The 15,790-nt window shown below is 34.9% G+C and overlaps 1 protein-coding gene across 1 annotated transcript; it reads right to left on the minus strand.

The window, feature by feature from the left end:
• Positions 1-6,291: 6,291 nt before the first annotated feature.
• Positions 6,292-15,576, minus strand: LOC125051328. The gene is made up of 7 exons (XM_047651568.1): positions 14,822-15,576; positions 13,231-14,670; positions 12,909-13,062; positions 9,271-9,532; positions 8,201-8,324; positions 7,185-7,345; positions 6,292-6,644 (listed from the first exon to the last, which is right to left on the minus strand). Exons 1-7 carry the CDS (start codon positions 14,877-14,879, stop codon positions 6,423-6,425), a joined length of 2,421 nt encoding a protein of 806 aa, XP_047507524.1. The 5' UTR covers positions 14,880-15,576; the 3' UTR covers positions 6,292-6,422.
• Positions 15,577-15,790: the final 214 nt, after the last annotated feature.

The raw sequence follows: 15,790 nt of genomic DNA on the forward strand, positions 1-15,790 counted from the left end.
TTATTTTAGGCAATACTTTATCTCACTTTGAGAAAGTTCCGTCAGCCAACAAGATTAAATGAAAAGTTTAAATTAATTCTAGCTTCCTCGAGATACTTGTCTGTGTATCTATTTTATTACTTACATTTATTACGCATTAAAATATTCATAACTGGCTTGTGCAGCTCAGCGCGATAACAACTGACCCAGATTTATCTTATAATTTTTCTTCGCCTATTTTCTTTACCTGTATCAAAGTTGGATTAGAAAAGACGGAAGAAATTTTATAATAGCATCCCTGGTTTAATTTTAAGGTAATTTTAATTAAAAAACGTGCTACGGATCGTGACGTGACGTGACACTTAGATAACTGTCTCGTTACGTACGTATGTAGTACCACTTTTTGGAACCAGCTGCCCACTGAAGTATTTCCGAACCAAGTCGACTTAGGGTCCTTCAAGAAAAGAGCGTACCAATTCTTAAAAGGCCGGCAACGCACCCGCGAGCACTCTGGCATTGAGAGTGTCCATCGGTGGTGGTATCACTTACCATCAGGTGAGCCTCATGCCCGTTTGCCCCCTGTTCTATAAAAAAAACACACCTTCGTACACAGTCGCAAATTACGAAGCACTTTGTACCGTAAACTTGTCGGCTCTGAGATACAAGTGTACGCATAGGTTGCTTATTTCTTATATATCTTTTAAATATGTAGGCACTAACATTATTTTTTAAGTTGTATTTACTAACCAGAATGTATGTATATTATCTAAAATTAATGACTATGATTATTTGAGCTCAAAGGTATTGTTTTGCCAATAGAATTCTGGACTAACACTGGCTAAACCGATAAAAGCGGCACGTCACGCATTCTGATTGTCTTTTGTTTAAATATCAACAGACAAAATCATCGCTGATCAGTCCATTATTAGCGCTACAATATCATATTACACTCACTCATGTAACAAAGACCACACTGATGACTGCATAAAACATTATTATCATCATGATCAATCAAAATGCAATTAATATGGTAATAATAGAACAGTTTTGGACAATGAAGACGTTTTAAAGTGTTTGTACGTCGAAATTGCTAATTTGACCGCGTATATTTAATTATGCATGCCACCCGGGTCAGGGCGGGGTGTCACCAGCAGGCTTGTTTATAATGTAGCAAGTAATGCGCAATCCAACCCGTTGGCAACCCTATTTGCGCCAAGTATTAACTTTTTATTACAACGAACTTTTGCGGTTTATAGCTGTGTTGGGAGCACCATGTCGAATTATTTAAAGCACCTGCGTCATAGTTCGTTCTAGTTTGCGTGTCAAGTCTACTATAGTATGTATATAGTAATAATTAACATGATACGTTAGACAAAGGGTTAGCGCAAACTATAACCACTGTTATATATTAGTTCTTAGTATGTTCAGAAACCGTCTAGATTTAAGGAGAATATCCAAGTATTCAAGCGTCCGTTCTAAGAGCCAATATATCAACAGAAGTGGTCAGAACGGAGGTCGTAGCCTTTGGGGCGCCCTTGGTCTAACCGCAAAACTGAGAGAGCACTATCGCGCTTGCACAGTTAAGATACGATTTTTAATTTAGAATACGCTGAACGAAACATTAGTACGTGTCGCTGGATTGTGATTGGTCGAAAGTGTTTAGAATCGCATTCAAGTCTTGACCTAGACTAAACTAGGCCCTAGTTTTCATAAATGTCTTCTTATGGTTAGTACTTCAAGTCTAACATTATCATGTTAGTAACGTTTTAGTTCTTGAATTATCAAAACCGCTACAAAAATTTAAAAAATAAAAGGTTTATAAAAATGACCGTCCAATACAACTTCAATCAGTGTTTGAACCTAAACTCTTTTCTCTCTTTCCGTAAAGTTACGCCATAATGAATTGAGAACAGTGCTTTAGGGTAAAGACTAAATAGTGTTATTAGAACGATTTAGTTTCTATAAATACGAGGGTAGGAACGTACAGATCCTATATCTAACCTTAAACATAACGAAAAAAGATTTACAATACACACAAAACATATATCTGGAGAATATAAACTCATCTCCAAATAGAAACAATATAGTATTAACTACATTCCGCCCCTCGTTGTCCCCGATTCCCTGCAGGCGTCACCTGTCCAATAAAACGTTGACAATTAACTTAATTTATTGTCCAACTGATGGAGACTGACCGTAATTCCTTCGGGCCAATATTCTATTTACTCGACACTAAATTAAAACACAATGTACATATGTATTTCTAATGTTATAGCGAGAGGTTTTTGAATTTGAAATTCCCAGACACTTGTGTCTGACACGACAGAAGTGTCTGCGTCGTCACCTTGTTCATAGTTCTTCTCATAACTCAACATATTAATTCAATTTATTAATTTATTTAAAAACCAATACGTTTTTTTAAGATTTATAATAATTTAAACTTTTTCTGGGATTAAAGTTTTTTTTTAATATTATTGATGTGTTGTATATTTGATTGTAACATTCTTGTGTAGTTTCTGAAGCATACTTGTTGATTCAGATCTAATAAAAAATACATAATATGTCACCACCTACCAAACATTAGAAAGAACCTGTCAATAAACAAAGTGCTTTAAAAATATCCTTGCAGGTACTATTCTTATATGTACTGTAAAATGAGGAAAAGTGCACATATTTCTTAATATCGCATAAGACATAATCGTACCTATAATCGCTAAGTTACTAATTAAAATTGTATCTAATACAACATATTATGAAAACATCGTAAAGAATTGAAGTTTGTTCATTACCGCTGTCCTAGAACTAATATAAAAAGAGAATTATGATTCCGAGCAAAAAATAAATCAAAGTGCGAAATATTTACTTTAACTTCAAAGGAGATTACTTAATTATAACTTTGTGGAACTTGGGAACGAATGCAAATGTACAAGTTGAGTGAGTTTTATTAACAAACGCGTCTAAAGATGAAAAGTTGCTAGTATTCGTGCCCGAGAGATTTGCGTGTGTTACATCTCAAAATGACAAACCAGCTCAAGAAATCCCGCGACACGAAACGAATTTTAATTTTTATGGTTCCTTTCACAAAGGAATATATTAGACCCTGAATTGCGAGCATACGTGGGGTTGCCTACCCACTTCCCATCTCGTGTGCTTTGTGGTTTCCTTCTATGGACGTCCGTAGGTTTATTACGAAATTAAGCGATGGCGCACAATATGCCTAGTTTCGCTATAATACAACCATATAAAATCGACTTCTATATTTAAAAAAATATATGTTTATTTCAATACAATATATCTTTTTATGTTAGACTAGCTGGCCTGGCGAACATCGTACCGCCTAACAGTCGATTCTTTATTTTTTTTAAATACTTATTCTGCTATTCGGGACACCGGTCTAGCTAAGATAAAAAAAAGAAAGTTGATAAGACAACAATATACATTATGTCAAAAAATAAAAATTTACCTTCCCGGAACCCCTCCGCTAACACTTGAACTTTATGATATGGTATTAAAGTTCAAATTGACTTTTAAGTATTATTACGAATATTATGTATGGGAATATAGAAAGTGTTGTTTTTAAACTTTTTCACTCAATTGTTTTAATTTTTCTCATCGTAAGAACCATCCTCGTACTTCAAAGAATATTATAAAAAAATAATTGGCCAAATCGGTTAAGCCGTTTTCATGTTATGTCGTGACAACGGAAAACGGGTTTCATTTTTATATATATATATTAACATTTCCATTATAATTTGTGGAAGCTGACATAGGTGGTAATCCATTCCATACATCCACTTATGATTAAAGGTTTCGCTTCATCTTTTACACGGTCTCTGTTATCTTCTTTTCTAGATCCGATCTACTACATCCGCTTTGTATGTCAGGCTCACGAAGTCGGTGACTATTTGTATAGTTATCGCATTATACGGTATTGATATTAACATTAGTTCCGAGCTGGAACCTACCATTTCACGTAAAATTTAATTTAATTATCAACCCTTGTTGACAAATCGAATCATAACCCTTCTATTGATTGCTTTACAATTGTACAGACAGAAGAAACTTGTTCGGATTCTATTAATCTTTTCTAATCATCAACAATCATTTTTAGATTATTTATGTGTCCATCCACAGGGGTTTCAACTACTATATATAATAAAATAAATCAGTGGCGCTTCAACGTCTTTAGGTCTTGGCCTCAGATTTCTGAATCTGTTTCATGATCATTTTTAAATCTAATAGACAAGTAGGTGATCAGCCTCCAGTGCCTGACACACGACGTCGACTTTTTGGGTCTAAGTCATGTCGGTTTCCTCACGATGTTGTCCTTCACCGTTCGAGCAAATGTTAAATGCGCACATAGAATGTCCATTGTTGCACAACCGGGGATCTAACCTACGACCCTCGAACTACTATATATACAATGGAATATATATAGATATATGCCAAATCAAAAATATATATAATCTCTTATTATAACTCGGTGTGTTAATTAAAATTTACTTACAAAGCTTATTAGCCGCATAAACCTTAATCGGATAAGCGATAAAGTTTAAATTAACTTGTACGGTTGAGCTTCGGGCCTTTCATAGCATAGTTTACAAACAAGCAGACGTACCTACGTTTGCTAACATTGCATACAAATTGAGGGATGGGAAATTAGTGTCGGTACTCCTATACCTCGAAACTAGATTTGAGATAATAATATTATTTCTGTCACAAAACTATATTAATTATCAAATTCACAGCGAAAATAACTAAACAGACGATGCATTTAGACTAATTGCTGGCTAGTGTCTATTGTTCTATTTCTATAGCATTGTAGTGTTAGTGTTAATTGATGATTTGCTATTTTAAAAGAGTACCGAGAGTTTTTTACGCCGGCTTTTTCTCTCGGCCTACACCCTCTGTCTTCTTTGCCGATGAGTAGGGATGCCTACAAATTCAAATTTAATGACGTGGTATAAGTGATACCTGTATTTTATGTTCCATAATAAACATATTTTATTTAATTTTTTATTTATTTTAATACGTATTTATTATCCCATTATATTCGATTGTTGGGTAACTCTCCAGTTACCCAACAATCGAATGGGATAGGAGTTGTAAGCAACATTTTTGTATGCTTAAATAATGATTTAATACAAATAAAAATTATGTGCAAGTTGTAACGCGCTTGTGCCCGTCCTGGGATCGAGTATCGGTGAAACAAAGATTGCTTCAATTTTTATTTTATAGGCACTAAAGGCCCTCCTTTACACGATTACAACAACTCTTATTATGAAAAATTTAATACAAAAATAATGTTAGTAAAATACTAATCCTGAAATATCCTTATTCTTCGAAGACAACGTCGAACAGTTTGTAGAACTAAAAAAAAAGTTTCATTCCTAATTCTGCATATATTAGTTCTTTGTGATACAATTTCGTAACTTTTTTCTACATTTTGTATATTAGAATCCAACCTAACGAAGACTGCTGATTGAGCAGGCTTCAAAAGGATGAATATTATCATTTGAAGTATCTATTTGTATACAAAAGTCACAAATCATGACTATTAGCGAAATACAGAGAGAAACGCTCGTCAAAAGAATTTTTAATAGCAAAAGCCCCAAATGCGTTCACGCGTATGACGCGATTACGCCAACAAATTGACCGAATTATCCCCCTCTAATCTTTTAGTTTTGACCTTACACTGTATATTTTATCGCTTCAAAGGCCATTATCGCTTAGTTGGTAACTAACAGGGTCGGTTTGATTCCACGCGAAAAAATAATTGTATCGAGTTGAATATATATTTGCAAGTTAGACTAGTGATTAAGCGTGTACCGATGTAGATCCTGCTCTTAAAGATAACATCGTGAGAGACTGTCAAAATACCTTTCTGAAAGACGCAAAATACACAACGCATGTCGGAAAAAGAAGACTTTTCACCTACTTGTAAAACAAATACTGTGTCTGAGGCGCAAAGTAACTGCTGTAATCTCTGGAAGAATGAAAAGCGCTGTGGAACACGTCTGCCTCACAGCATAATTCTAAGCCAGGGCCAGTTACAACCACAACACACACACATTACACACTTAAATCGTACCTTTTTCTTTAATAGAAAAACCGTTTTTTTTTTACTTTTTCTTTCTTTTTTTGATTACATATTATTTTGTGTGTTCCTGTGTGTGTTTCGTTAGTAATAAATTTTATGTCTATAAATACGATTTGATAAATTATAAAATTTGAAACATTGGTTGGGTAAAAAGCTTCTTCGAATTTTATAAGAAAACTCATTATTTTTTTAGTTTATTTTATTTTACAGTAGATGTTATGTGCAAAAATACTTCTATACATTGAAGAGTTGCCAAATAATCAAAAATGTTGAGAGAGCTAAAACATCATCTAGGTAATGATTATCCTAACCAAAAATTTCCAATGCTAAAGAAATTGAAAAATTATTCCTCAAAAAAATAATATCTAACATGCTTAGTGCATGGATCGAAATATTCGTTATGCGGTAAGTCGAGAGCCGACAATGCCGCACCAAAATAGTGCTTGGTGAAATGCAACGCGTCGTGAGGGCGTAGCAATAGTAATGTCTGAAGATAGTCTCGAATGGTGCCAGCCAGTTCGCCGTTCTCAGTCACGTACCGGCCGCCTTCTGATGAGCGGGAACTCTGCGAAATTAGTACCCATGGGATAAGTTGCCTCCTATATTTTACTAATAACGTATTACAGAATGAATTCCCATTTACGGGTTTATTTACGGGTTCGTATCGATGTGGTTTTGTACATGTATAAGAAATTTAGAAATACAACTTTAATTAATGTTATTGTTTACATAAATGTATAAGTAAATGGGTTATTAGACAGAATTATTATTCTATATTTTCTAAATGTTTTATGCTCTGCAATGCCTTTCTATTAGCAATTGTTAATTATTAAGGAGGCGGGAACTAAACTACTGTTTTTGTTATTAAAAGTCAGAAAATAAAACTACTAGATAAATAATAAGAAACTAGATAAATAATAAAAAAAATCAGTGACCTTTTTAGGTCTTAGCCTCAGATTTCTGTATGTGTTTCATGATCATTTGTCATCTAAAAGGCAAGCCGGTTTCCTCACGATGTTTTCCTTCACGAGGGATATAAATAAAACGTACGTAGTTTTCGTACGTTGTTCAGTTAACTAAAGTTCAAATAGTATAAAAGCAAAACCTTAAAGTCCAGATAATCCGAGAATAACTGTAGGTCCTCTCTCCATTTTTCCCGCGTTGGAGCATGGGGCTCTATTTCATCCTTTTCAGGGACGACACGTAGTAATGGGTTTAAGTGGATTATGTAATTATTGTCAGCCCACTCGTGGCTTACAAGGTAACCTACAAAATGAAGATATTTTAAACTTCAGTAACGGGTATTAACTTTATATCTCTTTAAGGATAATGTTGAAGAAATTTTTGATGCGAAGTTACGCGCTAATTCTCGTCTTTGAATATTATCGTAGTTTTTTTGTATAATTTTTTATTTAAGGGCCAAACGAGCTTGCGGGACGACCAAAAAGGGCAGTTTTCGCAGCCCATACACACCCATTTTTAGTGGGTGCGTTGCCGGCCTTTGAGGGAGGAGTACCCTCGAGTTATGTAGTATTATCTTATATTGAAATTTTTTCAACATGGAATTGAAACATACTTGAATTAAAGAGACCACAAGTCAACTGTGCGTAAGTTTAATGGCCCTGATGATTAATTTTTATGCGCGCCATCTAGGCAGGTTACAAGGAACTAGCAATAGCCTAAGATGTTCAGTATTGTAGCGCGACCTTAGGGCATAGATATTGTATATATATTTATATAATATACAGCTTTTGCATAGTTAAGAAACACTAGACCTCTGTTTAATTATAATAAACATTTATTCAGTTTCTTTATTTAAAAATCCAGTGGCGCTAAACCTTTCTCAGATTTATGTATCTGTTTCGTAGTCATTTGTTTTCTAATAAGCAAGTATCATTCTTCCGCCTTTCACACACCGTTGATTTTTTGGGTCCAAGGTCCAAATTTCCTTACGACATTTTCCTTTACTGTTGCGAATGTTAAATGTAATGTTAAGACAGAAACTCCATTGGTGGATTTCCGGGTTCGAACCTACGATCTCAGGGATTAGATTTGAACGCTGATCTAGGCCAGAACTTCGCTTTCTATATGTCATACATATCGAATTTCTACCAAATATACCTTTAAGAGTAAGAACAATCAGTGTCTGATGAATAAATCCAGATGGTTCTATTATATGCCGTTCCACTTTGACTACAAACAACGGCTTCCCATTAACAATAGCTTGACTGGTACCTGGACATACCTGAAACACATCTTTCTCTATATTCTGCAGTTTTTGTCTGATGCACAAGAGATCCAGGGGAATATGGACATGACCCCTACGACCTTGACCGTGAATCGCATTATCAAATTTAGTAATGCTTAATGAAAATTGACAGAACATTAAAAACTCTTGCACGTTATAACAGTCTTACTCGTAAAAATTTAAACTGACTATATTACCGATCATTACATATGATATTTTATAATTAAGTATACAAATTTTCACGCCTTTGTTTAAATAAAAAAAATATAAAAAACCCACCAAAGGTAAATTTAATCTATCCTAATCCCGATACTGTCATGTAGTTTGATTTCTTATTAAAGCATTTGTTATCGACATTAGACATATGTGTTTCTGTATTATTTAGGTATGGTCATAGGGACTGGTGCGACGCCATTTTGTCTGGAGAAGCGTTTTGGCGGGTTTTTTGAAATCATAAGCGACTTGTTAAGCGAATGCTTTGTATAGTCACTAATATATATTCTGAAGTGGTTTTTGTTTTTTTTTGGTTTGAAACTTAAACGTAAACGTTTAAAACGTTTAAACGAGCCCTAAAAAGTAAATTTAAATCAATTTAAAAAAAATATGAAGCGGCTATCTGTACCTAATCCGCATAGTTAAGTGAATAAGTATTTTTAGAAAGAAATTTAAAGTTTAGTATTTTTATTGTAATTTTCTGTAAAATTTATTTTCACCGTAATTGCATGTATTTTAAACATAAATATATTGTATTTTATACTATAGCAAATGCATTGTTATTGGGGTGTACTTTAATAAATAAGTAAACCCTATAATTGCTGTACAAACCACCAACAAATGTGATTAAAGAAAATACTTCAACGATACATAAAGGACCTATTTAAATATTCCCCCCTGTAATCGTTATATTAGTCTATTCTCAGTATATCTGTCAAATATAACTTACGTATAAACTTTCGCATATAACACCATCAATGAGTACAGTGTCAGTCTTTATCGTGCCCTTGTGTCGGCTGATTCCCAAATATCGCAGCAGAACAATATTAGCCCCTTCAAGTAAAAAATTGCGGGCATCTTCAAACGAATGGTAAATGCGCCTTACAAAATGGCGCTCCCCACAAATACGGGTCACTTTATTGTAATAGCCGCTCTCACAAATTGTCATATAACTCCGACGCTCCTTCGTTGCGTCTTTCTTTGTAATTTGTCTGAAATGGATCATCTTTATTATTACAATGTTTCAGGATCACCTGCCAAGACTATTTGCTATGTAATTGAATTTCACAGTAGGAACAAGGAAAAAAATATAATAATTCAGTAACAGTTGAACCCTTTGTTGCGTAAGATTTCTGAATCTGTTGCAATGATATTTTATAAAGTATTAATTTTATTTATTTATTCATAAAAATTCATATCCTTACAGTATTAAGCTAATACGATAATGTCGAATTAAATACAAAAGACAATATCGCCACTGTGAACTAACTCTGCGAACATATAAAGATGTCGAAAATGCCGGAGACAGAGAATTCAGTAGACGCAACGCATTATAACGGGGATATGTGTAACAAACTGGTTCTGGCCCTTGTAGGACGAGGACGACGTATGCCCCAATACCGTCAGGACCACGAATATTCACGAATCACTTCCATCGACCTCGAATTCCGAATTTTATAACCTATTTTTCTATCAATAAATGTGTGAAACAGTTTTAATTTTTAATTTACTTCTTACCCAAATTAACCCATGAATATTAAATACCAAATTTTTAAATAGTTTAATCGATTGAACTTTTTATATTGCGACAGTGGCGCGGATTTCGCTCGGTAAAGTAATCTATAACTCCGAAGGTATTGGCACTACGGAAAAAAGTTTAAGAACAAAATTGTTCATAATTAAAAGATCTACACTTCGATGATCGGTAAAATTTAATAAAATTGAATGGTTGGGGAGAAAACGACGAAAAATTGAAAAAAAAGTAAAATTTCTGCCTTGCGGGAGTAATAACTTGAAAAATATTAATGTTATAAAAAAAAGTTTCAAATAAAAAAGTTAGTAAATTTAGTTAGGAAAAGAAAAGGTCTCTACAATTTTTCGGCTAACACTAACCATTCTCGAGATATCGAGTTAAACGCGTTTCCATCGAAATGACCTTGAGCTGACCTCAGTACAACCCCTCAAATTGGAATTTATGCTCAGAATACACCCCCCTATCGATCCTCAAAATCCCCAAACTGTGTTCGCTCATGTTTATTTATTTCGTAATTTGACTGGAGTATTGGTATCGCAAACAACTTTGACCTTCACCGTTGCACATATCCTCTTAGTACAAATAAACGTGTCTTGCAATACATATAATTTAAATGAGAACTCTATTTAAAGAGCCTGCCACTTTCCAAAACTATCACAAGCAACAAAATAAAATAAAAAAACAATTTCAATTATTTAAGGATTGAATAATTGAAATTTATTCATCTACTAGCAATCAACAAGCGTTAATTGCTCAAAAAAAACTGCATTTAAGCACAGCTGGAATTCAAACGCACGCCCAAGTGTAGAAGTCAAACCCATAGACACTTTGCTAACTTGCTTCAAAATATATTTAATTGTTTTGTATTAATTAGGTTTAAAGACAATTATTCTCATAACAGACAATAATCATATGAGAACTTATATACTAAAGATACAATTTATCACGTCATGGGTCATTGAAGAGCTTCAAGGATGAATTAGCGAAGTAGAACTTGGGTGAACTTTCATTTACGTAGATATCTGGGATCACTCAAGAGATGGTCGTTTAGTCTTAATTTAAATATTGCCAGGCTGTCTGCACTTTTTATATTTTGTGGAAGTCTATTATACCGCAGCACTCCCCCAACGCTCAATGTTTTTTTTACCGTAATTGGTTCTATACTTACGTTGAATTAGATTGAGAGGGTGTCGTGAACTGCGCTTCTAAATTTGATTTATATTAGTGAAAGTAATGTTAATGTGTATATACAGGGTGGGCCATAAGGGTGTTGGCGATTTAATTCTTCAATTTCTCGGAAACGCGTGGCGCGGGGCAGCTGCGGGATATGTTGTTAGCTGCCCCGCTTCCTGGAAATTTAGTCGCCATGGAGCCGTACACGGGAGCGCAGCGTGCATTTTGTATCCGAGCGTATTACGAAAACAATAAATCTGTGATTTCTGCACGTTTGTATCGACATGAACACGGTTTACGCGATTTAAGTTAAGTTCCAAGCGCCAATGTGATACGGAAATGGATCAGAATGTTCTAAACAACCGGCTCAACAGTACCAATTACGCCTAGTGGTCGCCCAGCTTCTGCAAGATCAACCGACATTGTGGAGCGAGTTCATGTTTCAGTTCAGGCAAGCGATGATGGTTAGAGCTAACAATTATTGCAACATGATAAAAGACTTTTTGGTGCCAGCTTTGCAAGAACTTCAAGGCAATACCTCGGGGATGTGGTTTCAACAGGATGGGGCCACATGTCATACGGCTAGGGTATCCATAGAGCTGCTGAAAAATGTGTTTCCCGGAAAACTCATTTCGAAAAGGGGGGATATTGAATGGCCACCACGTAGGCCAGATCTCTCTCCATGCGATTATTTTCTATGGGGCTACCTCAAATCGGTAGTCTATGAAAATAATCCGACCAATTTGGAGCAGCTGAAGACGAATATTATTCGGGAAAGTAGCAAAATACCGAAAACAACTTTTAAACGAGTTTTCCAAAATTTGCGACTTCGGTTCCTAGAGTGCCAAGCAGTCGAGGGAGGTCATTAGGACAACACTATTTTTAGGTCTTAAAATTCCTGTGGTTCTAGTTTTGAAAAATACAAATATATTTTTGTTATGTCTCGTAGTTCTTTTTTAATTGAATATTGAAACCGCCAACACCTTTATGGCCCACCCTGTATATAGTCAAAGTCAGTAGGTAATTTAATTTCATTATTTTTGATTATAAGTATGAATTAATGGAATGTAGGCGGTGTAATTTTCCAAGCAAGGTTCTATGGTCGTCCTTAATGGTTTGATACACGAAAAAAACTAAGGAAATACATTTTTTTTAAATACCTATGCACCACGATGTACCTACACAAAAAATTGTTACGCCATGGCTATCATATTATTTAATCACCTTCATAGTTCACTGCAGTGTATTGCTTTCAAGGGGAAGGTGATTTAATTTTTAAAGGCTCCTTTAAAAAAAGGAATGTGCCTTTAGAACGTGGGAGAGCATTTAGATCGTAAGTTTTGACAACAAATATAAATAATTTAACTGTTCTTTTATTATTACATCATGATAATTAGTGCGGGTTTTTTTTATAATTAATTAATCTGAATTTACGACTTTCTTTTCAAATAAACGATTTATTTATTTTGTTAAAAAATTATGAATCTATCCTATTAGACAAATATTGACGTAATTGACGTTAATCATATGCTCAAAGAAATTACGAAGGAGAAAGCAACATTTGTTCTAATCAAAATAAAGTAGATTTAGTGGATAATTTATAAAATGTATATGATAATTGGTGACACGGACGTAAACATATTACATATTTCACAACTTACTCGCTCCTACTTTCCTCCATTGTATGTAAATTGCAATCTAAAATACTGACAAGCTTTGACCCAGTTTTAGCTCCGTCCTTTGATGAATGAGAAACAACTTGAACCAAAAATTTCGCCTCATCCTCACCCAAAGTTTCCACACTAATACTTATTCCTGAAAAACAAAACGTGGTATCATATATTCTTCATAGTGACTACTTATAGAACAGGGACCAAATCGTCACAAGGTTTGTCCGATGTTAAGTGATGTTTATAAGGAAATCTCTTCTTACCCTAGGACGTATTGGTTCGGAAATACATTGATTTGAGATGAGATACTTACCCCCAACAGCGCTGCAGCAATCCAATGATGGCTTACGTATTTTTTTTACATACGCGGGTGCTTTAATTTCATGAACAGGACATGGTCCAGCCGCATCATCAACTTTTTCTTCGTGAAGACCTAAAATCTTAATTTTCTCTCGTTCTTCCTCCTTGTACGAAATTTTATCATGTCTCCCATATCCATAATCAAAATATGTATGTTTGGGATCGACATCGTGACACCAACGGTAGCCATGCTTACCGGCCCTTGTTCTTTTTAACTTCCTTTGAACTGGCTTTTTGCGTGGACACGTACAAATAAGACCCCCCGCCTTAATCGTTTTATTATCTGGGCACGTACATATCCCTTCCTCTTTAGGTGGTGCAGTGTCACAAAGGCAAGGATCGGTGCATTCACAACTTTTAAAACATTTACAATTTTCTGGATCTCCACAAGTGCAAATTTGTGGATTTGGAAAGCACTTGCACTTTTCAGGGGATTCCGCAAAACAAGTGCATAGTGGAACTACAGGGCAACTGCAGATAGATTTATTATCGTCATCCTTACAGGGTGGTTCTTCTTCTTCAACTTTCTCGCAGACGCAAGTAGGTTGCACTCCACATATACATACATCTTGCTCACAGATGCACTCCCTACCTTTCTTGCAAAAACATATCGGTTTCACCACTTTTTCTGGCTTCTGACAGAGACATGGTTCCTTTTCAGTTTCCTCTGGTATTTGTTCAACAGTTTTAACTTCTTCTTCAGCTAGGTCCTCGCCGTACTCTTCGCCCTTTTCTTCATGATTTTCCATAGAAAGATAGTGGGGTTTGTGTTTACATGTACATACGGGACATGGGAACAAGCCTGGTTTGCAAATACAAGGCTTATCAACTTGTGCACAGGTGCAAACAGGTCTTGGTGTAGAATCAGGATGACATACACAAACGTTACTTGGTTTACATGTGCATACCGGTTGTGGTTTGCCATCGTCGCATATGCATATATTCTCTAAATGCTGACATTTACACTCCGCTTTAGTTTTTGCTCCACATCTACATGGTACTTTAGTATGGCAGGGGCACGTTCCATGCTTGTCTATGTCACAGGAACAAAACACTTTATTTAACACAGCTGGGTTTACTTTTGGCAAACCATTCTCAATAATTATACTAGTTACGCTATCTTGTTCGGGGAGTGGCTTTGAGCAATCAGGAAAGAAAAAAAAATGAAAATCTTTCTCAGTCTCATCTGGGTCTTTCTCAGCTGGTGACTCTGGCTCGACTTCTTTTCCTTCTCTAATGAAACTGGATGGCTTGACCACGGTCAAGTCGCTGTCTGAGGACTCTTCACATGTCCATTCGGAAGCAGAAGCCTCATCCCGAACGTCACCTTCACAATGTCCACAACTGATTACTAACGTTTCAGAGAAACATAATTGTTTCTTTGTTGCGTCATCTGAAACAGAATTATAGTACAGAGTAATCATTGGTTCATTCTGAATTAAAATTACCTTTAATTTTTCTGAAGTGAGTAGTATATTTTTGGGATCAATATAATTTTATTGTAAATTTGTAATACATACAAAAAAACTTTAAACATAACTCACCGATTTCAAAAAATAACTGTTTTGACAAATCTAGTAAAGAAATATGAGAATTGGTCATTTTTATTATTTTACATTTTAACGAGTAAAATATTTTATAAAATATGTTTTCTTTACTAGTTTATTTCTTTAGCCAGTACAGTTGTCATTTTCATATTTTTTTGAACTAACCAGCATTTTAAATTAGGTATGTATATAATATAAAATGGTTACTTCATTGTCACAATAATTTAATTCGATACACAAATATACGGTATTTAGAATATTCTTATCCTATACAGTAGTAATTATAATAATACAAAAATAATGAATAGAAAATGAAAACAAATATAAAAGTTTGGTCCCTTTGGCAGTGTGTACTTTTAACGCTGACAGCATTTCATCGCTGTATTGCGATACTTATTCGTTGAGCGAGGAAAGTACCAGCTCTGGGATCACCAGGGGTCAACTTCAATCATTAATTAGCGCATGTGCATTTGAACCCACGGCTCAAGAGTCTACTCCAAAGGGAACAAAATCGGAGTTGGAGGGAAGGCTCTTATATTTGAGCCGTTTATCATTTTTCCGCCTGCTCTACCTGCACCTACCGCACCATCTTTTTTACTAGTCCGAGGGAGGTGAGACGGGGCTAAAGTGTTACACATAAGTAGCTTCCCATAGCAAGCCTGTCCCACTCTTCAAGGGAACAATTTATTTGTGTGTTGGAATTAAAAATAAATTATGTATCAAATAAATCTATAACATAGAACCTACAACTTTTAAATTAATTTAGTCGAAACTGAAAAAAATACCTAAGAATTAAAATATAATAATTAATTAGTGGCGGGAATTTTTGAATAATTGAAAAGCTAGACGCGAAGTAGCAATTTCATAGATCACCTCATCAAAATTTCACAACTTAACCACAACCTGAACCACATTATTTATTTTTCGGAAGTAGAACTGAACTGGGGTCTTAGTCAAGATACCTTA

Source organism: Pieris napi, chromosome 7 (genome assembly GCF_905475465.1).
Source record: "Pieris napi chromosome 7, ilPieNapi1.2, whole genome shotgun sequence".
NCBI classification, from domain to species: domain Eukaryota; kingdom Metazoa; phylum Arthropoda; class Insecta; order Lepidoptera; family Pieridae; genus Pieris; species Pieris napi.

Bases quoted from the DNA above. Each gene is read 5' to 3' on its own strand.
- LOC125051328 (XM_047651568.1), bottom strand. From the start codon at position 14,879: ATGACCAATTCTCATATTTCTTTACTAGATTTGTCAAAACAGTTATTT. The intron at 9,533-12,908 runs GTAAGTTGTGAA...GATCCATTTCAG, and splicing joins ATGGAGGAAAGTAGGAGCGA to ACAAATTACAAAGAAAGACG. The intron at 7,346-8,200 runs GTATATTTGGTA...TTCATTTTGTAG, and splicing joins GATTGTTCTTACTCTTAAAG to GTTACCTTGTAAGCCACGAG.